The 23377-nt window shown below is 40.8% G+C and overlaps 1 protein-coding gene across 14 annotated transcripts in view; it reads right to left on the bottom strand.

Annotated features, from left to right (window-relative positions):
• Window positions 1-23377, bottom strand: part of ANK3 (ankyrin 3) — a 332431-nt gene that overhangs the window by 122957 nt on the left and 186097 nt on the right. For all 14 annotated transcript variants that reach the window (XM_067710883.1, XM_067710881.1, XM_067710879.1 and 11 more), the window contains 7 exons: window positions 17787-17984; window positions 12979-13077; window positions 5448-5546; window positions 5262-5360; window positions 4426-4521; window positions 352-424; window positions 128-190 (listed from right to left, as the gene is read on the bottom strand). In XM_067710883.1, coding sequence (XP_067566984.1) covers window positions 128-190; window positions 352-424; window positions 4426-4521; window positions 5262-5360; window positions 5448-5546; window positions 12979-13077; window positions 17787-17984 — 727 coding nt within the window. The remainder of the gene's footprint in view (window positions 1-127; window positions 191-351; window positions 425-4425; window positions 4522-5261; window positions 5361-5447; window positions 5547-12978; window positions 13078-17786; window positions 17985-23377) is intronic.

The following is a 23377-nucleotide window of genomic DNA, read 5'->3' as shown; positions in this document are numbered from 1 at the left end:
TACATTAATTAATAATTGCAAGATAAAATGAAAAGTTAGTAACTCAAGGAAGGGTTACATTTCAAAGATAAGAAATGGAAGATAAAGCTGGTAGTTAAATTTTATCACAATAAAAATTCACAAATACCTTCTTCAACATCTGAGATATATTCGCCATCACTGAGCATCTCAGGGGCGTTGGCTTTACGAACTGCATGATTTAAGTGAACAATGTAAGTGTGAAAAATGCATGCTCTTGACACTACAACGAAACATATTAATGCTTCTAAAAACATTTTGCAGTGAATTTTCTTCAGGAAAAAAATACAAAGTCACTCTTCGTTACTACGAACTCAAAGGAGGTTTTCATACCTTCATCATCAGACATGTCAAGAACTTCATTCATCGTTTCTGGAACATTCATTTTGTGCTTCTCTATGACAGTCTAGTAACAAAGAAAGCAGTCATTTTAGTATGAGCAGACAGGACATTTTACTGAGACTATTCATTGCTTCCTAAATTAATCTGTTGGTTTACTGTGGGATTTGTGTGTTGAATATCTTGAAGGCCCCCTCATACAAAATGACATCAAAATTATGCCTTCACAGCACTAAGTTCCTCATCATATACATGGCAGAGAACGAATACAAGGTGAAAGAATTCTAGTGGCCAAAGCGCACCAGCTTAAAAGCTTTAGGTCCGCAATAAAGCTTTTCAAAGGAAAAAAAGGAGAGAGATACTGCCTCCTTTAGTTCATTGCTATACTTCTTCACGGTCTTCATGGATCTGCCACCCCGTTCCACTAAAAGTCTTAGCTGATGATAAGGCAAATGATTGGCAAGAAGCCTGTCTTTATTGCTTGTGCCAAGCCAGCCCCTTCTCGTTTTCCCTTCCTAGGTGTATGTTTCAATTTCTAGAATAAATCACAATATTGAGATTCCAATAACTTTTACAACCATGTGTTTGCAGAAAATATTTTAGAGGTAATGCATTTGCAGGATAATTTTAACTGCCACAGAATTTTCAAGAATGGTATACAGTATGACAGAGCAAAGGCTATACTGAATCTTTTAATTGCTCTTTGATGACTTTTCGCCTAGATAAATTGTATCCATCCAAAGAACACTGACAGTATTACTTGTTTGAAAATATTAATGACTTAATATGTTTTAGTTTTAAAATGAATCCTCTTTTAATCTGAGCGTATAAAAGACTAATGGTACAAGTCATGTTGAAGTAAAGCATTATTTTGCATTTTTTCCAGCATGTAATACTGTAATTGAACATTTACCAAAAATAAATATTTTATATTAGAACAGTTTTAGATTTACAGAAAAATTGCGAGGATAGTAGAGAGTGTTCACCCAGTTTTCCCTATGATTAACACATATTAGCATGGTACCTTTGTCACAATTCATGAACCAATATTGATTTATTATTATTAATTAAAGTTATATTCGATTCAGATATCCTCAGCTTTTGCCCAATATCCTTTTTCAGTGCTAGCATCCCATCCAGGGTACCGTGTTATCTTTTGTTGTCAATCTCCTTAGGCCCCTATGGCTAAGTTTCTCAGACTTTCCTTGTTTTTAGTGACCTTGACAGTTTTGGGGTGAACTGGTCAGGTATTTTGTAGAATGTCCCTTAATTGAGATTCGTCTCATGTTTTTCTCATTGATTAGACTGGGGTTATATGTTTTGGGGAGGAAGACCACTGCGGTAAAATGTCATTTTCGTTACATCACATCAAGGGCATATACTGTCAACATGATTCACCAGGGTTGACGCTGTACTCGGTCATGTGGCTGAAGCAGTGTTGGTCAGCTTTCTCCCGTAATCTACTCTATTTCCCCTGCTCTCCACACTGTTTTCTTGCGAGGGAAGTTACTACACTCAGACACACTTGAGCAATGGGGAATCGTGAGCCACCTCTTGGAGGGGAAAGTATTTTCATAAATTATTCGGAATTCTTTTGCCTGAGAAATCTGCCTCTTCCTCCATAGTCATTCAATCATTTATCCGTATCAGTAATGAACTCATGGATATATATTTTATACTTTGCACTATACCCCGATACTATTTTATTTCTTTTGTTCAAATTGTTCTGGCTTTGGCCATTGGGAAGTCTTTCAGTGGCTTCCCGTGTCCCTTTAACACGTCCCATCATTTTGTGTATGTATGTTTATTTATTTATTTACGGGGAGGGCCTTACTTTTTGGCACTACCAGAGGTTGCAGGCTCATCTTGTGTATTTCCTGCCCCAGTTGTAGATTTTGTCATTTCTCCAAGGAGCCCTGGTTCCCTCCATTAGAGAAGGCTGTTAGAAACCAACATCTGAGTGATAGAAGTACTCTGCTCGTTGCTACTGAGGGAATTTTAAACAATGCAATTTAAATAGCTTAATGCGTATCTTTTGGATATCCGCTTCTAGCCACTCAGTTTCCTACTCTGCCGTGATTGTAATGTCATTAACTAAAGCATCTTTCTCCGAATTGCCATATCCAATAAGGCACTCCTAGCAAAGATGCAGTATTCTTTTTAAGGCTGCTGAAGGCTCTTTTTAAGAGCCTTAAGGAGACAATGGTCGCTGGGGCTTCCATAACATCTGAACAGAGACCCACCTGCGGGCTGCTGCAATGTGCTTAGTTAGCTTAAGGGCACACACCCCACCCTGAATCCCGTCAGTCCTCTCTGAGCTAGATGACAGGCAACTGCAAAGGCAGGGCTGACAAGGTGGTGTCTCAGCTTGAAATAAAGTCTCAAATACCACAGGGCTGGACTAGGTCTTAGGGACTTCAGTGGCCTCTTTTCCAGTCAATGTGAGCGTTTCATTTGGCGGAAGCCTCATTTACTTCACCAGGCAAACTGGACCTTCCTGTTAGCATGAGTAATCTTTTCTCTCTGGCAGAAAGTCACCTACCAAGTCAGCTGATGATGTTGAGTGAGAAATGGCATGACTGCCGTGCACATTCTTTCACTAGGAGCTGGAGCCCTAAAACCCTTTTCTCTGTCCATTTCCCGAGGCTGTAACTGCACTTCCCCGTCTGTAACTTTGTCTCCTCCTAAAGCTCTTTCTCTTTTGATATCAAAGAAACATTTTGCACTTTCCTAACAGGTGAGAAAATCATTGACATTTAATCAAATAAGATTTATACTTTGAACCATTATACCATCTTCAATTCCCTAACATTGAAACAGAAGTTTCACATATTTATTTCAGTGACTTCAAGTCTTTTATAGCATGGTGACACTTGCTTGTTATTTAATACCTTGTCCTCTCCTTTCCTACTCTCAAGAGAGTTACATGGCGTATCTATAAAATTAAGGTTAATAAACATTACTTATTTAAACTCTTTTCTCGAGAATTTAATGATAGATTTTAAGATGATGAAATACTCAAGAGGTATATGAAAGCAACAGGTAGGAATTTATTTCTATTCCAGCTATATCTTAAAGTTAGAAACGTGCCCTGGTTGACAACCATTGCTCTAGTCCATTAAAGCTACTGTTTCCGCTTTTGCAAATTACAACATTTCTCTTTTGTGATCAGCAGGCTGAAGTTTTAGTTTCTAAAACCTGTACACAGCCAAATAACTCAACCGGCAGGTAGCAACAGAGTCCTTCAAGCCATGGTGTTTTGTACGAAGCACTGTATATCCAGACTGCAGACGTGAACTATGCCTTCTTCGTGTTGGAAGGTGGCATATGAGAAAAGGAAGCACAGCTGATACTTCCAAGTGCTGCAGAGTCCTAAACTGACACTGTACGGACTCAATCTCAGGCCTGTGTGTTGAGTCATGCAGTCAGGAATAACTCAAGTAAACCTCTGACATGGGGCAATATCTGCTATTGATTCCAAAGTTACCAAATCCTGATGGAGTTCAAAGGCACCAGACGGGGTTCCAAAGAAGTGATTGTTTTTCCTAGGAAAACTCCAATAGGTGAATGGAAGAGAAGCGAGCGTGGTGGGAAAAACTGACTTGGAACCCACCTCTAATGTTTCTCTAACAAGGCAAAAATATTTTTACAATAATGATGACAATGTACCCATTATCATTTGTGAGTTAAAATATTTTAAAGAACCAACTTAGAGTTTTCATCTTTCTTGCACTGTCAAAGAAGGATGTCAAAACATCTCATTAAAAAAATTTTTTATATCAAAATAAAGAAATACATTCAGCTTTCTATGGGACTAAAATCTCTGTAGCTTTTTGAAAGGTATAACTTTTGAAAAGGTATTTTTAGTGTTTTGAATTTTTCTTCCCATCAGAAATGAGAGTTTTGCTTTGCTGACTGCCATTAAGGAGGTGACAGCATTTGGAAATACGGTGCTTAGTTTCTGAATGGAGGAAAAAAGGTTCATCTCCCCAAAGCCTGGAAAAATCTACAATCTGAGAACTGGCTCTTGGGGTAATGGGGTTACAAGGTCTGGCATCCACTACTCACAGTTGTGGTCACAGTCTCTTCAGTTACCACCTTCAGGGTGTCCACCACTGAGATGTAGCCAAGCCTCCGGGCAATGGCCAGGGCAGTGTTCCCATTCTGGGAAGAGGGAAACATGGTCAAGGAATTACAGGTCATTCCACGTGTCTCAGCGCCTGTGTGTTTCCACACGTTTGCCTTTACAAACGTAAGGTGAGTGTCTCACCAGTCCTTTCCCACTGTCACACCCAAAACGCTGTTTCATTAAAGACATACCTTGCACAAAACACACCTAACCTGTCCCTACTCGTACAGCAGAGTCTGGGCTGCTACACATGGAACCCGAGAGGCTTTTTAATGTTTTATGTAATCAAGGAAACAAACACGTGCTTCTTCTTATGTTTGTACTCCCTACTGGGTAGCAGTGGGTTTGTAGGTTTTTTTTTTTTCTTTCCTGTACGCGGGCCTCTCACTGCTGTGGCCTCTCCCGCTGCGGAGCACAGGCTCCGGACGCGCAGGCTCAGCGGCCATGGCTCACGGGCCCAGCCGCTCCGCGGCATGTGGGATCTTCCAGGACCGGGGCACGAACCCACGTCCCCTGCATCGGCAGGTGGACTCTCAACCACTGCGCCACCAGGGAAGCCCGGTTTGTAGTTTTTAAGTGGGAAACATTAATCACATCTCTCTCTCTGGACAACTCGCAACAATACAGTTATTGTCCTTTTCCCTTCATTCTACTGAATGCTCTGTTTATGCCTACTAAACACAGAACGTCAAAAAGTAACCCTGTCCAATAAAAATGTAAGAAGACACCAGCACCCAGCTCCCACCTCATCATTTAGCTGGCCCTTTGCTCTTACCACAGTGAGTTCATTGGGGGAGGCATTGTTCTGAAGCAAGACATTGATTATATGCGTGTGTCCCTGTTGAGCTGCTTGGTGTAACGGCGTATACCCATTCTGTAGAAGGAAGATGGAAGAAAAGACTCTTACTTCCTTGGACACGAGATCAATGACTTGGTAGATACAAAGGAGAAAGGAGTTTACCTTTGTTTTGGCATTCACTTTTGCAGAATGCTGGAGCAGGAAGTTAACAATCTTGATGTTTCCATAGTGGCAGCCCACATGTAGCGGTGTGTATCCCATCTGTAATTATATATATATATATATATATATATATAAACTTTATTAAGAAATAATCTTTCTTAACGAGGCAGAAAGAGTTTTTTTTCCCCTATATAAAACAAATGCCATTGATAATTCTCAGAGCTAATCTAAGGTATAAATAACAATACCACCTCACATGGAGATAGTTACTAAACGTCCCAAAGTGCTCGCTCTAGCATCGGCTCATTTTATTTCCGTAACAACTTTTCAAGATAGGACGAAAGGATGGAACAACAGACAGCCTAGACAGAAGGATCCAGTGGCTTCTCGCAGAGGGTCAGAAGCGTGCTCAATGGACAGACTTGGACTAGCATTTATTCAACGCTCTACTCTCTCAAAGCATAAAATTGAGGTTAAAAATGTGAAGTGGTTAAGTGATCACGAAAGCGGTAGATGATGATCAGAATGCGTGACGGAGATACGAAGGACAGAAACACTGAAGCGGGAGAGGCTGGTGTGAGTTCAGGAGGTCTGCGATGTATGAACTTGACCTAGGAATAGATGCTCTCGTTAAAGTCTTCTGCCTACCTAGCTACAGCCCCACACTTTGAAAACCACTCATTTAGACAAAGCAATGGATTTCTTCTCCAATTAATATCCACTGACCCTTGAGGGGCTATAAATTCCATCTATTAAAAAATATATCGTGTGTGTATGTATGTGTATGTATATATAGATACACACACACACATATATTCTAGATAATTATTTTTTTAAAAAAGGATATTCCAGGTATTTTTTCTAGATGGCCATAATGTAACAGACTCCACCACACAATTTCAGTGTCCATGGCCAATCTCTGTTTATGATGACACTGGCAGCACCAGAACACTGAAAGGGAGAGCACAGACTTTTAATATTTCTAAATGGGCATGGGTCAGGGGTCCATGTTTTCAAGTGTCTGCATCTCATATGTGATGGCATTAATGTGTCTTTATGGTGACTCTGTGCTACAGACTGAATGTTTGTATCCCCTAAAAGTTGTCTGCTGAAACCCTAATCCCAGTGTAATGGTATTTAGAGATGGAACCTTTGGCAGGTAATTTGGTCATGAGGGTGGAGCCCTCATGAATGGGATTAGTGCCCTTATAAGAAGAGAAAGGAGACAGCCTGACTCTTCTCTTTTCTACCTGCTACCAGCACCGTGATCTTGGACTTCCCAACCTCCAGAACTCTGAGAAAAAAAGGTTTGTCCAGGCTATAGTATTCTTGTTATAGCAGCCTAAACTAACTAAGACACTCCAGCAAATGGGTGTATTTGAATTTGAAAAGGGGACGTCCAGAACACAGCCGATTGTGGAAGGTGAAGACACCTCAGCAGGGATGTGCTGCCCTAAAGAACTGACTCTGGTTAGATTCTATTCCATGACCTGAACTGTAAGTGCAGCCACACTGACCAGACCCTGCTGATAAGCTCACCGTAACCACATGTATATGAGTCTGACTTAGGACCCCTAAAGCTGCTTCATGCACGATGAAGGGTATCCCATTTTGGGGACCAGAATTCACCTGCCTGCTTTGCAGGGTTCTTTCTTGGTACTGAGGAACTCAGGATACTGTGTTAGGAATCAGAATGCTGCTTAGGGAGGGAGGCATGAAAACAGTTTTCTCCTACCAGTTCTCAGTACAATTAGCTTAATCGACTGAAGTAACATTATTCCCAGTGTTAGTGGCAGAGGACTGATCCCAAACCAAAAGATTACGGAAAATATTTTAAAATTTTAAATATTAAGGAACTCTTCAAGTTTCTGGTCAACATGCCTAAGCAATGATGCAACACTTTCCAATGGCTACTGTGCTACTGTATTGATCAGATTTTTAAAAGAAATTGAATTATTCTAAGTACCTTAATGTACAGTTTCTTCTCATCCTCATAGCTTCACTGTCACTCCTAGTAAAACCCTAAGTCATTACAGTGGACTGTTAGGACACGGTTGGTCTGGACCCTGCTCTCCGCCTCCCATCTATTACATCTCTGAGCTCGTCTCCTACAAGTCTCTCCCTTGTTCACGCTGCTCTAAGACATTGGTCTTCTTGCTGCTCCACAAATACTACAGTATTTTCTTAAAAATACATATGCATGCCAGGAAGATTTAGTTTTCATCCAGAGAAACCAAAATTGGGGCTCCTCCATTCATTGAGGGCCACAAAGTTCCCATGGTAAATGGCACCTTGCACATGCCCAGAGAGATGTGATTTGGGAAATTCCCTTCAACTAGTGGCAATACATTTTGGAAAGACCAACTCTTCTTTCTTTAATAACTAAGGAACAGTCATAGTTCAGATAACTGAGCAGTCTTTGCTTGCTTTTTTCACTGTTGCCTACTTATACCATCATTATAAGCTGAAGTTAAGTCATCTTCTTTAGGCAATACTGAAAGGGTGTATTTGTGTAGGAAGAGCAAACAGGTACAGATGGAATATTCAGGCTGCTGTTTCTGATCTATGGTACGTGAGCATAAGATCTTACTGAGCAGTAGTTAGGTGCCTCCCTATGCAACATGGTTTGAGAAAGCGGGAGCAGGAAATCCACACTATTTCCTCACCTCCTAAACCTGTGCTCTCTCGGGTCTGTCTTTGGCCTTCCTTGCACTTGTCATAGTCTTCCTCAGTGAACACACCCACTCACAACTACAATTATTCCCTGATTTTATTTCAGTTAAATTTTTTGTTTTCAAATTTTTTTATGTTGATACTATTGTTTTAGGGAATACCTTTCTCTTGTCACATGTTACACTAAATATTACTTAATAATATGGCAGGCTGTAAGATATTTCTATAAATAGCTTTTTCATAATTTTACTTCAATAAAACTGATTGAGATTGAAAAGTTGCATTTAGTAACAGACAGAGATTTTTCCTTTAGAAAACAAACTCTAAAAATAAACTCTCAGTATCTCATTTCCTGAAGGTGCTACAGTTGAACGTCTTAGCACGCTAAAAAGGGAAAAAAAGTTGAGAAAATTTCTCCTGTGAATTTTTTACTTTATTGTTCACCTCCAAAATTAGTGTGGGGTTAAAATGGAAAACAAAACAAAGATCCTCTCAGGGACTACAGAAGAGTCAAAGATTATGAAAGAGTATTTCCGTAATGATAGAAGAAAAATAAGGCAATTTTCATCTCCATCCCTAACACAGCCTATCCCACTTCTGACATCCCTTATAACTTCTTTGACCATTTCTCTTTCTACTGGCACCTTCCTCTTAGCCTACTAACATACTGCCATACTTCCAAACTTGGAAACAATAATCACTCCTTTCAAATATTTCTCTCCTTTCCTGGGTCTATATTCTCTTAAAGCTTCTTGAAAAAAAAAAAAAAACCCATTTTTATTCACCATTCCCTTCCATTTTCCCCATATCTCACCACCTCCACTACTCCAGTGAAACTGCCTTCTAATAACCCCGGTGCCACTCCAGTGCACGTGTTTTAGTGTTTTCTCTTCTGTGTCACACTCTCCTTGACAGTCTTCAGTTACTTGGCATCCATGTCATATTCTTTCCTGATTTCCCTCCTGCCCTCAGTCAGGCCTGCTTCCTTCCACCTCCTCCAACCACTTTAAAATATCGTTGATCCTAGGGATTTTGTCTTTGATTTCCTCCACACTGTTCCTCAACGATCACGTCCACATTCACAGTTTCAACGGATACATTTATTCTGACCACGTCCAAATCGGTATCTTTAGTCCAGACGCCCCTCCTGTATCCCAGACCAAAGCTTTAGTCATTTACTAGCTGTCTCTACCTAGAGAGCCCCTAGGTCATGTAAGACTCAACACACCCAATACAGAACTCAGGGTGCTGTTTCTCCAACCAGCTTCTTCTCCTTCACTTCCTGTCTCACTGAATGGGACTTGTGATCACCTGGTTACAGGGCCACATCCTCAGATTCGTCCTGAATTTCTCACTTTTCCTTAGTCCCTATATACACATGGTCTCAAGTCTTATTGTTTGTACTTGTTAAGTATTTCTTCAATTTCTCTCTTGTTTACCAACATCCCATCCGCCCCTTACTTGAGGCCTTCTCTATTCTTCATCTGGACCTCAGCAATTGCCTTCTAACGGCCCCTGCTCCAAGCTCTTTTACCAACTCGTTCTTTGCATTGTCTCCTAGGATCTTTCTAAACCAGATATCTGATCTTATCATCTTCTGTTTACAACCTCTCAAGGCTTCCCAGTACAAACTGGATTAAAAACTTAAGCGTGGCACATCAAGGCCCTCTGAGATCATCTTAATTATCTAGCAGTATCTTGGGGTGTGCCCCCAATTTTTTCTCATGTTCCTGTGATGCTGAACCAGCTACAGACCCCTTCTATACTCCCACCTTTGTAAATAACTCAGTTAACGCCAATAACTCTGAATTTATTTATTTATACATGGGGTCAAAATCAGGCTTTGGACCAGCTAGCTATGTTACCTTACATGAGCAATTCCTTTTCTGTGCCTCAGTTTCTGTAGAATAGGGATACTAATTTTACCAACCTTATAAGATAGTCATAAGGATTCAACAAATTAATGAGGGTAAATGCTTAGAACAGTATCTGACACAGAGAAAATGAGTAGTAAGTTTTGCTATTATTATTACATTTTTATTGTTGTGTCTCCCTCTCTAGACTGTGAATCCTGTGAGGACACGGAACGTATCACTCAGGTAAGAATCGAACAACTAGAAAGAGCTCTAGAAACAAATGTGAAGAGTATGTATCAAATAAACGTTTTTCATGATTTTACACACATTAAAAGAAAGCTAATTTAACTATTTACTTGCTAATCAGTACCTCCGAGAATCAGTGCTTTGGTGTGCTTTGGGGTGGTCTAAATAAAATGCTTCCAGAGATTCTCCTTTTAAAAAGCAAAACAGGGCTTCCCTGGTGGCGCAGTGGTTGAGAGTCCGCCTGCCGATGCAGGGGACACGGGTTCGTGCCCCGGTCTGGGAAGATCCCACGTGCCGCGGAGCGGCTGGGCCCGTGAGCCATGGCCGCTGAGCCTGCACGTCCGGAGCCTGTGCTCCGCAACGGGAGAGACCACAACAGTGAGAGGCCCACGCACCGCAAAAAAAAAAAAAAAAAAAAAAGCGAAAGAAGTGGCTTCATTTCAGCTGTACGACACTGAGCATTAGACCCCGTGGCCAGCCACACAATTTAGTCTGAACTGATTTGGTGAACTTCAAATACAAAGTGAGGTGGAGATATGGTGGGTCAGCAGGCCAGTGGGAAGGCTGCACGGCTGTAACCAGGATGTTCTGGTCTCTTCCCCACAAGAGAAAAGAGCTCCTGATAATTTAATTATTACTATTTTAAAATTGAAGCCAGTGACTCAAATGGTACCATACATTCTACCTGTCGGCTGCTTGGGGATGTCATCTTTACCAGGAAGAGTTTGGAAGCTCATGGGATACAATCAACTCCTTACTTTCAAGGCTAGGAAGCAAATCCAAGCAACCCACGTCTTTGCACTCCTGCTCTACTCAACTACGGGACAATCATAGCCTCACTTCTTTTTGGTGCTGTGATCTTTGCTGAGAAGAAAAAGGATGAGAGAGTGATTTTTTTTTGTCTCTAATTTTTTTAAGAGACAGAGAGATGCTTTCTGAACTACATCACTTGTAAAGGGCAGGAAAAGGTACATGCTTCAGAAATATTATACTGAGTACAAAAATGATTACAGACTGTGACCTGAGTTGGACAGGGTTAGAAGGAAACCCTGGTGGAGACCCAATACTCTTAAACCGTGGGGTAGCTTTTGCAAATCTAGAACAGAAGCCTCATGGTACCATTTCTTGTCCTCCCAACCTGCCCTTGAGAATCACTGCCTTAATCCCTGACTGAATTTTGCTGGTGTATATGTTGGATGTGTTGAGATAAAAAGTACTGAGAAACAGAACCCTGTTATTGCCTTCTCAAATTTTTAATTTATAAAGGGAGAGGGAACCAAATAAAATGTTTATAGGTCCGTGTGTGTATGTGTGTGTGTGTGTCAACAGAACAACACAGGGTGAATCTACTTACCATGAAGTTGCAAATTTCTAAAGTAAAGATTTCTTTTCTGATGAAAGTGTACAAGCACAGTAAAGAATATAAGCTAAATCCAGTCTGAGCTTTTCAGATTGAAAAATGCTTGTATTTTCATGGAAAGTAACAAGAAACCATTCAGCCACTACTGTTGCCTTTACTGGTTTCTCTGTTAAACATTCAGCTATCTAGGAAGGCATTCGGGGCTAAAGGGTTCTTTTAGAATGAAAAATTTGGAAAGAAACAGAATAGAGGGAACTGGGCACTTAGGCTACCAAAGAGGCCATGGGGACTCGAAGGGCACGAGGCATTTCAGAAACGGGAGTGAGGGAGGCTACCTGGGTCACAGCTCTATCTAAGACTACCCCAGCCAGGGACCATTATATTTGCTTCACTATTTTAATACAGAGTTTAAAAAGCATAAAGGATCTTGCCTGGTCACGTCTCTTTTGGGCAGATTCTTTCTCATAGAATGCAGTATGGGTGGAGAAGCCACAGCCCTAGAGGGTCAGAACACGGTGCAAAGGGTGTAGTCTACTCAGGGCTGCCTCCTGTGCTCGTCCCGTAAATCCAGCCTGACTCTGGCGTCTGCAATACCTTTTTACCTGGCTAATTCCTGGTGACCCTTCTATGTTATTAATATCTTCAACATCTGTCCACACACCTCAGAATCCATCTATATTATACACAGAAATGTTCGTATTCACAGTATAATAGGTAACAAGTATTCATTTTTGTGTCAAAAATGTGACACACAGAAACAAAGTTACATTTTGAAGTAGACACAAGTTTGATATGAAGAGTAACAAAATTAAGTGCTGAAAGAAAATATCCAGAGAAAGACTGATATGAAGTCCTATCTTTGATGATGACACAAAACACCCATGCGTCTTATGTGAGTTTGAAATGGTGGCATTCTATGAGATTAATCAGAAATTTCTTTTTGAAAAGATAACTATTTTGGCTGAGAAAGGGAAGGAGTTGCTAGCGATCATATACACCATAAGAAATTTAGCAAGTGAGTAGTAGTTGAATAAAACTTAATGTATCCTCGACAACTTTTTCGGTATGCATTTCTTAAAACTCAGTCACAAAAATTAAAAAAGGTACAAGTTTCACACTCTGCCCTTGATGGGCAGATGTGTTGTAACAAGGATTAATAAACTGCATTAACACAGGAGGCAGCAATATGCAGCTACATAAAGTATTCAGGCCAGTAAAGGTCAAAGCACCTGGGACACCACAACCAGAGACACTGGTGTCCCTTGTACAGATACACGTTTGAAATAACGAGTACAAAAGATATGACGGAAGATTTATTTTTGCCCCTAGAGAATTGTACTTGTTCCATACAAGGAGTCACAATGACACTCCGGATGGGCACCATCTTTTTGTGTACCTTTGTCTGGACGTCCACGTGTGCCCCCTGGTTTACTAGGACTTCGGCCACATTCACTCTGTCTTCTTGAGCAGCCAGATGGAGTGGGGTCAGGCCACTCTGCAAAAGATGAAAGTGGTCATCTCACAGGAGGGATGGAGGACACACAGGCGTGCTGGAGAAACAATTTAGGACTTCAAGAAGAGTAAGTCTACAATTTCTATGTTTAAAAAATTCTATAGGGGCTTCCCTGGTGGCGCAGTGGCTGAGGGTCCGCCTGCCGATGCAGGGGACACGGGTTCGTGCCCCAGTCAGGGAAGATCCCACGTGCCGCGGAGCGGCTGGGCCCGTGAGCCATGGCTGCTGAGCCTGCGCGTCTGGAGCCTGTGCTCCGCAACGGGAGAGGCCACAACAGTGAGAGGCCCGCGTACCGCAAAAAAAAAAAAAAAAATTCTATAGAGTAAGTTTATATACTAGCATGTGACAACATGGTTATCTGCAGGCTTAATGAAAAATTTCAAACATCCTCAAAAGTGGAGGGAATGGGCTGAACCTTGTGTACTGATCACAGATGCAGCAATTATCAAGGTTTTCCTCCGTTTGCTTCATCCAGCCCTACCTCCTGTTTGTTCTTTGCTTTGCGGAAGTATTTTAAAGCAAATCCCAGACATTATATCATTTTCCTCTTATGTATTTCAGTGTTCACTTTTTTAAAATAGAGTCTTTTTATTTTTTTACAAAATTATGCAAGAGTTCTAACGCACTACCAACGCATGACTAGCTTTAGAAAAATTTATTAAAATAAAAACTGTTAATAAATTGAATACTGACATACGATGATATCATTTTCTCCATTAAATATTAATACCCAAGGCTGACAAATATTTTCTTTATGTTGCTTCTGGGTAGGAAAAATGGTCTGTGAAATGTTATATAAATGCTGTCTCATGAGAATGTAATATGAAGGCTATCTCGTGAAAATTTCCAGGTCATTTAATGAGACCAGATACTTGAAATTGACTCTACCACAGAATGGACAGGCGATGTGGTTATCCCAATGGCCAAGAAAAGAATCACCAAGACTGCACCCTGGTTTAAAAGTCCTCTGTAGCTGCATTTTTCATAAATAACATTTAAGAGAACGTAAGCTGGTGTAAGTGCGTCCAGATTCTTTTCTTTCATCCATTATGAGCATACAAGTTAATGTCCTGAGTCCTAACGGCCTCTTTCTCCTCCTCTGCATCTGCGTAGCAAGGCCATCAACCTGTCCTATTTGTCAGAGGAAAGGCGTGAACCAAAAGCAGCACCAGGAAGGGCACAGAACCCTCGAGATGCTGAACAGTATTCATTTAGGAGCTGCTATTCCATCAAACTAATGACAGGACTCAGGAAGAGTCATTCACTCTTGACTTTCTAATACTCTTTACAGACTTTCGGAAGAAGCTCACCCAAACTGGATAAAAGGGGAAACAGGAAAAGGAGGACTGGTGCCTTCACTTGAAATCCAAGAAAAATAAGCCTGGGGCCAAAACTGCCACCACCCAAACACTGACAGAATCATAGAACAATGTTCCACGTTCCACTTTAGAGGCACAGATATTTGCAGCTGTAACATTCTGTAAAAGTGTCACAATCCCCTACTCTAAGTTTGAGACTTTCCAAACCTTCTGAAGAACTTTACTGAGTGGTTCTCAGCACAGCTGGGGGAATGTACTGTGGCTGGTGCCCTACTTTCTCGCGTTCCCCCGTGGACATTCGTGCTGTCCACTCTACCTTTGGCCTGGAGTCACCTCCAGCTTTCCTGGGCTTCCCTCTCTCTCCCTTGGTCTCGAAAAAGGCTTCACTGTTATTATTTATGTGCGAACCACCTGCGTGCTCAGTTCTGTCGAGAGCATCATAATCCCGCATTTAAACTCTCTTCTCGTCTGTATTCCTCAAACCACCGTGAGCTTCTTGAGGCAACTACTGTACCTTTAATCCTTGTATAACCAGTCGAGTATCTAGCGTTTAATCCACCCACTAATCGACTGAGTCAGAGGAAAAAGCAAGCATCTTTCGGTAACATAGTATAAATTAAATGAAGAAAAAATTATTTTTACATTCGTGATTTAAAAAACAAAATGTGATGGTTAAAACAGCCCTGTGTGAGTTCAGAAGTTATCTGTTAACCTTTGATAAAGGTTTTGAGCATTGGCTCATTTTAAAAGTGGCATTTATTGGGCACAGAGAGAACACCACCAACTTGGAAGAGCAACAGCTCTGCTTCGTATTCTATTGGCTGTGTAAAGAAATACAGCTACTTGTGGTCTGCAGAATTCGTGTGGGAAAGTGGGAACGTCAAAAGCAAAATTGCACCAGATCAAACGCTAGTACTTCGGCAGGAACGTAGGTTCATGGGCTCTTTTTCTTAAAAACCCGGGAACTGCTGGTGAATAGCAGGAAGAGAAATAAGTGAAAACCATCAAGTGTTTGGTTCAATCATACTTTTCACGAAAGCTAAATCTTTCTTTTAATATTCATTGTTTAGCAAGTGTGAAATGGGGAAGCGGGATGGGGAAGGGGGAAGGGGTGGAGGGAGAGTAACTGATGTTTAAAACTCTGGCAGCTCAGGAAACATGGACAGAAAACCTGTCAGAGTCCTTATTGAATAGAGCTCTGCGGATTTTCTCTTTTCACACTGGAACTTATTTAATACTTGATACAGAAAATGACTCCTGAGAAAGGAAGCAAAGACTTACAAATGCCTTCTTATTAGACCATTTCTAGGTACTGTGAAGTGCTTGAAAGTTCCTTAAGCGCAGTGTGCTAATGGGAATTTCCTTGGTGATATATTTGCTCATGTAGAGTTTGTCAGGAAGGTGGCTGGGCATTTCCAGGCTTTCTTCCTTTGCTATGTCTTTTGGTCCTCAGAATTCCCTTGGCTGATCTAGCCTACCGAAGCAGACACTGGGAAATTCTTTCTGAAGTGTTCTCAGCCTAAATTTTTTAAAAATGATTTTAAGGTGGATTCAAGGCTAAATACGTATATTGCCACGGGTTAGCTAAAGGAATTTAAAGGAAAAAAAATGTTTATTACACAGTACTTTGGTGTCAGACCTATAGAAAATGTTCACCTGTTAACCAATTGTTCAGGTCTGTATTGTCTCTGGGAGAATTAATGAGATATAATATTCTGGGCTCCTGAGAATAAATACACTGATGGATGCCAGAATGTGCTTCAATTTGAGAAGGCCACGTCCTCCATCTCATTAAGACAGGTTGAATTTTCCAGCAAACTATTATAAGGCTGGTCTATATATTAGTGTATGAACCTTAGAAATACAACAGCTCAAACAAATCCTGATTATAATGACTACTTGAAATTGCTTCGTGATTCCCATTAATGCCGAGGCATACATTCCAAAGGGATGTTTAAAAAGAAAGATATGAGAAAAGCAAATCAGTACACGAGAAAAAAAAAAGAAAATTGTGTTTGGTTTGCAATGATCACAAAGGATTTTCAAGATACTAAAACTGAAAAAGGTTTTCCTATTCTTTTACGTATGTCTTTTGGTTCATAGAATTTGTTAAATTACCACCTTGGGAATTCAGATTAGTGCAGAGTAACCTTTTCCCCAAACTGTGAAAAGTCTAAAATTAAGACAACTATTCTTTTTCCACTTAGAAGAAGGTGCTGAATGTTAGTCATCTTCCTGACATTTCTGGGAAGTAAAGACTGTTGTCTTTGTTTATTAGAGAATGAAAGTGAGGCTCAGAGATGTCATATAACTTGTCCAATCAAGTTACACGTCAAGTAGGAGTCAGATTTCGGATTCATACCCAGGAAATTCAAAGCCTCTGTGATCACAAAACACAGGCCACATATATTAAAATATTTAAACTATTTATTATTCATTGCCATAAAACTACTGCTATCTTGAAACTCTACTCCAATATCTGAGCTATGGCTGAGAAATGTCATAGCTGTGCCATCACCACCCTGTAGAGGAGAAGCTAAATAACAGGGAGTTTGGATTATCGGGAATTTGGGGACACTCTTGCAGGTTTTTTTAAATCTGAAGACTAAGGAATATCTGTCTTGTATTTTGGGCAGATCTCAGACTCAGGTATTAATAAGCAGGTCAGCAAACCCAAATTCTCTGCTATACACAGTGGAGGCAGTGACCTCCTTAACATGTCTCTGGGTAACTGTGGGCTGGACTTTCACAGAGCTCTTCACTAACCATGGGGATGTCGAATGTGAGGTCAGGGGAGTCTGAAGACTTCTGGGAACAGAGACTTAAAAAGTTCCCTGGCACTGCCAGTTTACCTACAGAGACTAACCTTTTGCTCTATGGAGTAAGACACCTACTCTAAATTTCTGTTATTAAAATGAACTCTCTGAAGGCAGACCTGTTTCCAGTTTCTTTTTGTAACCTAGGACTTAAAACTGGGACAGGCAGTAGGTACCCCCCAAATATCTGTGGCATAGATCAACTTACAACTTTTTATTTACAACCTACAACTTCTTATTTACTATGTTCTGGTTGCCCTTTGACTTTACATTATAACAAAACTTCACGTTACTAGAACAATTTTGTGGACCTCATGTTTATGGCTCTGTTACTCACCAGTATGACTTTGCAGTTATTGACTTAACATTCTCTTATTGTTTAAACGGATTGTTTTCAAGGTCTTCCTACGATAAATGACATGTTGGTACATACTTCTGTGCATACTACACTTTGCACTCTCTATTTGACCTGAATTTTTCATGACTTCTTAGCGATCTTTTGAAGGTGAGGTTTTGTTGCGCTGGATGCTTCGCAGAGGAAAAGAAAGAAGGTTACCTTATTGCTCAGGTTCACGTTAGCATTCCTGCTGAGGAGCAGTGACACCATGTCCACATGTCCTTCCTGAGCTGCAAGATGGACAGAAGCAATTCCTTGCCGGGTAACTGCGTTTGCATCAGCACCATATTCCAGCAGAGTTGTCGCTATGTCCATCTGGTTCTTTTTGGCAGTAATGTGCAGTGGTGTATAACCATTCTGTCAACAGAAATCACTTGGTCACATGCCCAGTCACAAGATAAAAATGTGTGCAGGGCATTTTCAAATAGTATGCTTCCCTTTCTAGTGATTTTCTTTGATGGTTTAAAAAAATCATTAGCAAGTAAGCAAACACTGAGGAATCAAGAAGTGCTAGTAACATAGTGCCCTCATACCTCCCACTTTCCTAAATAGGGGAAACGTACTATAGAGAGTGTAATGCAAAAGAGTCAGAGTACCAGTGGTTTTACAAATGGATGGTAGCTCCCTAGCACAGGTAGTTGTGTTAGTAGGTGCTCAATAATTACTTGCCTTATATATCAGGAATGAGAGGAAACCCAACTAGGAAACAAACAAATGGTACCACCGGGGCAGGTTCAGAGCCATTAGTCAACCTTTAAAATCCCTTTACTAGCCTATTGCTTACAAGTGGAAATTTTTAATTTTCATGGTAGTCAAGATACTGTAATCTACTCCCATTTGCCATTCTGATTGCCTCTTTTATGAAACTCCAGTCATGCTTCAGCTAGACTGGTCCCCAAACAACATATGGCTCATGTTTCTGTCTTGCCTTACTCTACCAAGAATGCTTTTCTCCAACATGCCCTTGGGACCAGCATCTTTCATTTGAAGGTTCAGCTCAAGGGTCACACCCCCATGAAGTGTTTCACCTCCCCTTCCACTCTTTTTTTTTTTTGCGGTACGCGGGCCTCTCACGGTTGTGGCCTCTCCCGTTGCGGAGCACAGGCTCCGGAGGCGCAGGCTCAGCGGCCATGGCTCACGGGCCCAGCCGCTCCGCGGCATGTGGGATCTTCCCGGACCGGGGCACGAACCCGTGTCCCCTGCATCGGCAGGCAGACTCTCAACCACTGTGCCACCAGGGAAGCCCCTCCCCTTCCACTCTTATACCTGCCCCTCACCTGGCTGACTCCAGTCAAAATCCTGGAGATGTTTAGTGGCACTCTTCTTCATATATCTGTCTCCTCCTACTAAAATGCAGATTTGTTAAGGGCAAGTACTGTGCCACATTTGTCTTTGTATCTCTATAGCCGGGCAATGACTGGCAAATCCTTAGATTTGAGTCAAGCTTACTAGAGCTTTCAGAACATTCTGGGATCCTTCTCTTGGTTGACTTCTGATGCTCAGAGGTGGAAGGAACAAAAATCCCTTTGACAAATTGTTAATGAGCTGCTTCAGGAGCCCTTGTCCTAAGAAAAAAGGTCCCCTGCCTTAGGGAACCCTGTCCTGACTCACAGTCATTTAAGAGGAATGCAAGATTACATTTTGACATGGGCCTGAATCTAATTACATAAAAAATGCCAATGAAAAACTAGAATTTTTTTTTTTTTTTGGTATAGACAAGAGGATTTAGAGAAAGAAAAAAGAATAATTAGAATTTATAAAATACAAATAGGATTTAGATTTGGGAATATGATCCAAATCTGGACAACAGATCAGTCACAATCTTTCCAAGCCATAAGGATGGGTCAGAAACAACTCAGAGGGCAGTGGGGGGCTACTGGTCGACCAGCCTACTGTAATTAACCCTCATGTTTATGTCAGTGGTATGTTCTACTGTGACAGCATTGCTCCCTTGACAAACATTCTTTCTATATCTCATTCTAGAAGATTTAAGGTTGCTGGATATCAACTGAAGAAAGTGCAAATGCCACTTCTAGACTCTTATGAAACCAGCCTCTGCTGAACAGGATGGGCCAGGGTAGAAGATTTTACGTTCCTATTTTTAGTTTTGACCTATTGCCATCTGGAAACCCCAGCTGACCTCAGAAGCATTTGGCCCTCTGCTCAGACACACCCTAAAGAGATCGTCTTCAGAGCCTAATGTAGCTCTCTGGATTGAGCCCGACTCTACAGTGAGTGACAGGAGGGGGTGATCTGTTTTACTACCATCCCCACCCCTGAATAAAAGGGAAAATTCACAAAGCAGTGCTAGGAAACCTGATTAGTCAAGACTCTTAACACGAACTAATTAGAGTGGTAAAGGCAAGATAAAGTCAGAGCAGCTTCTAATCATGCATCTTATCAGTCAGGAACTTCTCAACCTCTAAAGGTAAGTCAGTATCCTCTGAGAGGTGACAATCCTCTCGATTACTTTTAATTCCACCAAGAAATCACTGACTCTTAAAAAACAGAGAAGCTCTGACATCTGTGTAATGCATGCCAATTCCAGACAAGCTACTCATTATCACTGAGGGGTTTATTCTGAGCTCCTTACCTGAGATACAAAGGAAAGTATAAAGCAAGGGAAAAACAATTTAGGGTATTATTTTAGAATGGCTAGTTCATCTCAGAAAGGCTTAAGAAATATTTCGAATAAGAAACAAGTAGTTTATCTTGAGACCTATGATAAAATTTTCTAAATTTCCTAACTTCTTTCTAATTTCTAGAAAGTTAAAGGATTCTTACTTGCCATACAAAAGGAGACAGATACATTTATCAGAAGAGACATAAAGTAGTGAGAGACTGAACTAGAGAATAATCTCAATCAACACTTTTTTCCTCTTGATGTAGAGGACAAAGTGCATGCCATGTGTCCTTTTGCATTTCAAGATTAAAAACAAGAGCAGATGTAATTTTAAATGATTAAAAGTAATATATTTACACTGTACTTTATGTTTTTCCCCCAAACCTTCACAATCTCTACTGATCCATGCCAACAGATATACTGTACAGCTTATGAAAGAGAAATCTGACAACTAGTAAGTTAAGGCTCACTAACCCTTCCACAACCTGTGCCCAGGTTATTCCTGAACTCAAGCCAATCCTCTTTCCAGCACAGTGTCCTGCCTCAGGAAATAGATCTGGCTAAAATGGATTAGAGAAGCCCATCTAGTTTTTCAGCGCCCTCCTTCCTCTTCCATTAGCTCAAGTCACATCGTGTTTCTAGGGCACATGTGGGTAAGAAAATATGCCCTCAATTCTACAAAAGGGAAGAAAGGGCAACAAGAAAGCATCATGTACTCCAAGAAGAAAGGATGTGAATAAGGAAGAGGTAGCATGGAAAGCACGGCTGTCTGTCATATCCATATGCATGCTTAGCTCTGTTGAGTTTCTGTCCCTCCTTTCTCACCACTACCTGAATTCAGAAATGCTGTAGCCTCCCTAGAGGAAAGAAGGTTATTTGCCTAGCCTATATCCATTCGCCTTCCTTCCTTAATAAAAGAACCTTTGGTGTTGTGCCCTGCTGAAAACTACATTTCCCAGCTTCCCTTGCAGAAAGAAGTGGCCAATGAGATGTAAGGAGAAATGGCTGGGTGGAGCTTCTGGCAATGCCCTGCTGTCGGACTTTCTTTCTTCTTCTTCTTTCTTTATTTTTTTAATGTTGTGTTTTCTCAATCCATCCTACTGGTGATTAGGGTACTTAATACCACGTTATGAGGGCACATTTATCAGTCTGCTTTTCAAATGTTACTCTTCTACCTTCTTCCAACCCACTGTTCCTCTTTTGCGATGTCCTATTCAGTTTAAAGAAATCAGAAAAAAATGACAAAACAAATTTAATTTTGTTTAAAAAAGTTTAGTCCCTATGAAAACCCATCCTACCTATATGTGACAGGCCCTCCAAGGGGGCCTGCCTGAACAGTAAGAGCTGCCCCTGTGGGCTACCTGTGTCTGACTTTCTTTACTACCTGGCAGCCTGAGCAACAAGAGCTGGAAGAAAGACCCAGAAAAATCACAGGAAATTTTCTTTACACTCTGGAAACACTGAACCAGCGACAACACCTGCCTACCTCCAGACTGGTTATGACAAGAGAACAAACAGAACCTCATCAGTTTAATCCACCATAGCTACGTCTTTTTTCTACCAGGTGAACCAAACCCTAACTGATAGAACTGGCTTTGCTCAGGATCAAAGACTAGAAAAAGCTCCTGACCAGGACCACAGCCTCAGAAAGTGGGGATGGTTGGACATGTGTCAGACATGGCATACAGAGACTCTTACGGAGGCAACTGCACTATGGGAGTGTGAATGAATGTCCTCTTAGAAAAGCCTGTGTTCAGTTGACTGTAAAAGATATGCTGAAGGCTAAAGGGCTGTTAAAGAACTGCTTTTCGACTCTTTGTCAAAGATGTTTTGCAGATAGGGAACCGTGAAGTCTTGTTGGACAAATACGAAGCTGAAAATCAACTACAAATAGATCAACTATTGGCCTTTTTCAGAGTTATTTGTGGATGAAAAGGTGGACTGGACTCATTTTGTTTCACTTATTTATGACTTTTGTCAATTCTAAACTACTTAGCACTAGTTATGACAAAATTATTACTCTCATGTGAGGAATGAATAGTTCACTTATTAATTATTTACTGGTTGCCTGCCATGAGCCTGAGGGTGCTTATAACAGAAGAAAAGTGGCCCAGGCTTAAAGGGATAGGAAAATAAACAAATGAAGTGGACAACTATTAAATTTCATTGTAAATTTTTCTCAGTTTAAAACTTGTGGTAAAATATACATTACATAAAACTTGGCATTTAAGTGTACAGTCAGTGGCGTGAAGTACATTCACAATGTTCTCTGTTCATTGCCACCATCCATCTCTAAACTGAAACTCTACCCATTCAACACTAACTCCCCATTCTTTCCTTCACTCGGCCCCTGGCAACCAGCTTTCTACACTGTGTTTCCACAGGAACTCATACAGTATTTGTCCTTTGATGGCTTATGTCATTCAGCATAGTATCTCTGAGGTTCATTTATGTCGTAGCACGTGTCAGAATTCCCTTCCTTTTTAAGACTGAATAATATTCCATTGCATGTATAGACTGCATTTGGTTTATCCATTCATGCTTCCATGGACACGTGGGTTGCTTCTACACTTTGGCTATTGTGAATAATGCTGCTATTCCTTTTTTTTTAAATAAAGTTTTTTCAAAAGTCAAGGGATGGCTTTATGATAGAAAGAATGTCAGGGCTAGAAATTATGGGAAAAAGCTGCTCTTAGATGAAAAGCAAGTTTGGGGGCTTGATTTTGAATTGTAGATTTCACTGGGTACAATTCTGAAGATGATGGGGCAGGAGATGACTGAGAAATACAGGAAAAAAGGTTCTGAAGAGAAATAACTTTCAAAGATCACATACTCTCTAAATGGAGAAAGTACCTGAAAACTTTATCTCTGAAAGTATCCAAAGTAACTTAGAATAGCCCAAATTCTTTGATTTGTGTGTACAAGAGATTTGATCTAAACACTAAGTTTAAAGGAGAACACTACAGCTGCCCCCAAATGGAAGAGCTAAACAAATATAAAAAGCCGGAGGGATGCTAAAAGTTCCTTCAACCAACGGTATTTAGGAAAAGAATGGGAAAGCATTTTAAATTGTGCTCTGTATCATTCCAGTGTTCTCTGATCATAACTACCTGCTCAACAATAGCGA

Source organism: Pseudorca crassidens, chromosome 16 (assembly GCF_039906515.1).
Source record: "Pseudorca crassidens isolate mPseCra1 chromosome 16, mPseCra1.hap1, whole genome shotgun sequence".
NCBI classification, from domain to species: Eukaryota; Metazoa; Chordata; class Mammalia; order Artiodactyla; family Delphinidae; genus Pseudorca; species Pseudorca crassidens.
Note: the sequence above shows the minus strand (reverse complement) of the source record. Positions and strands in the feature narration are given on the sequence as shown.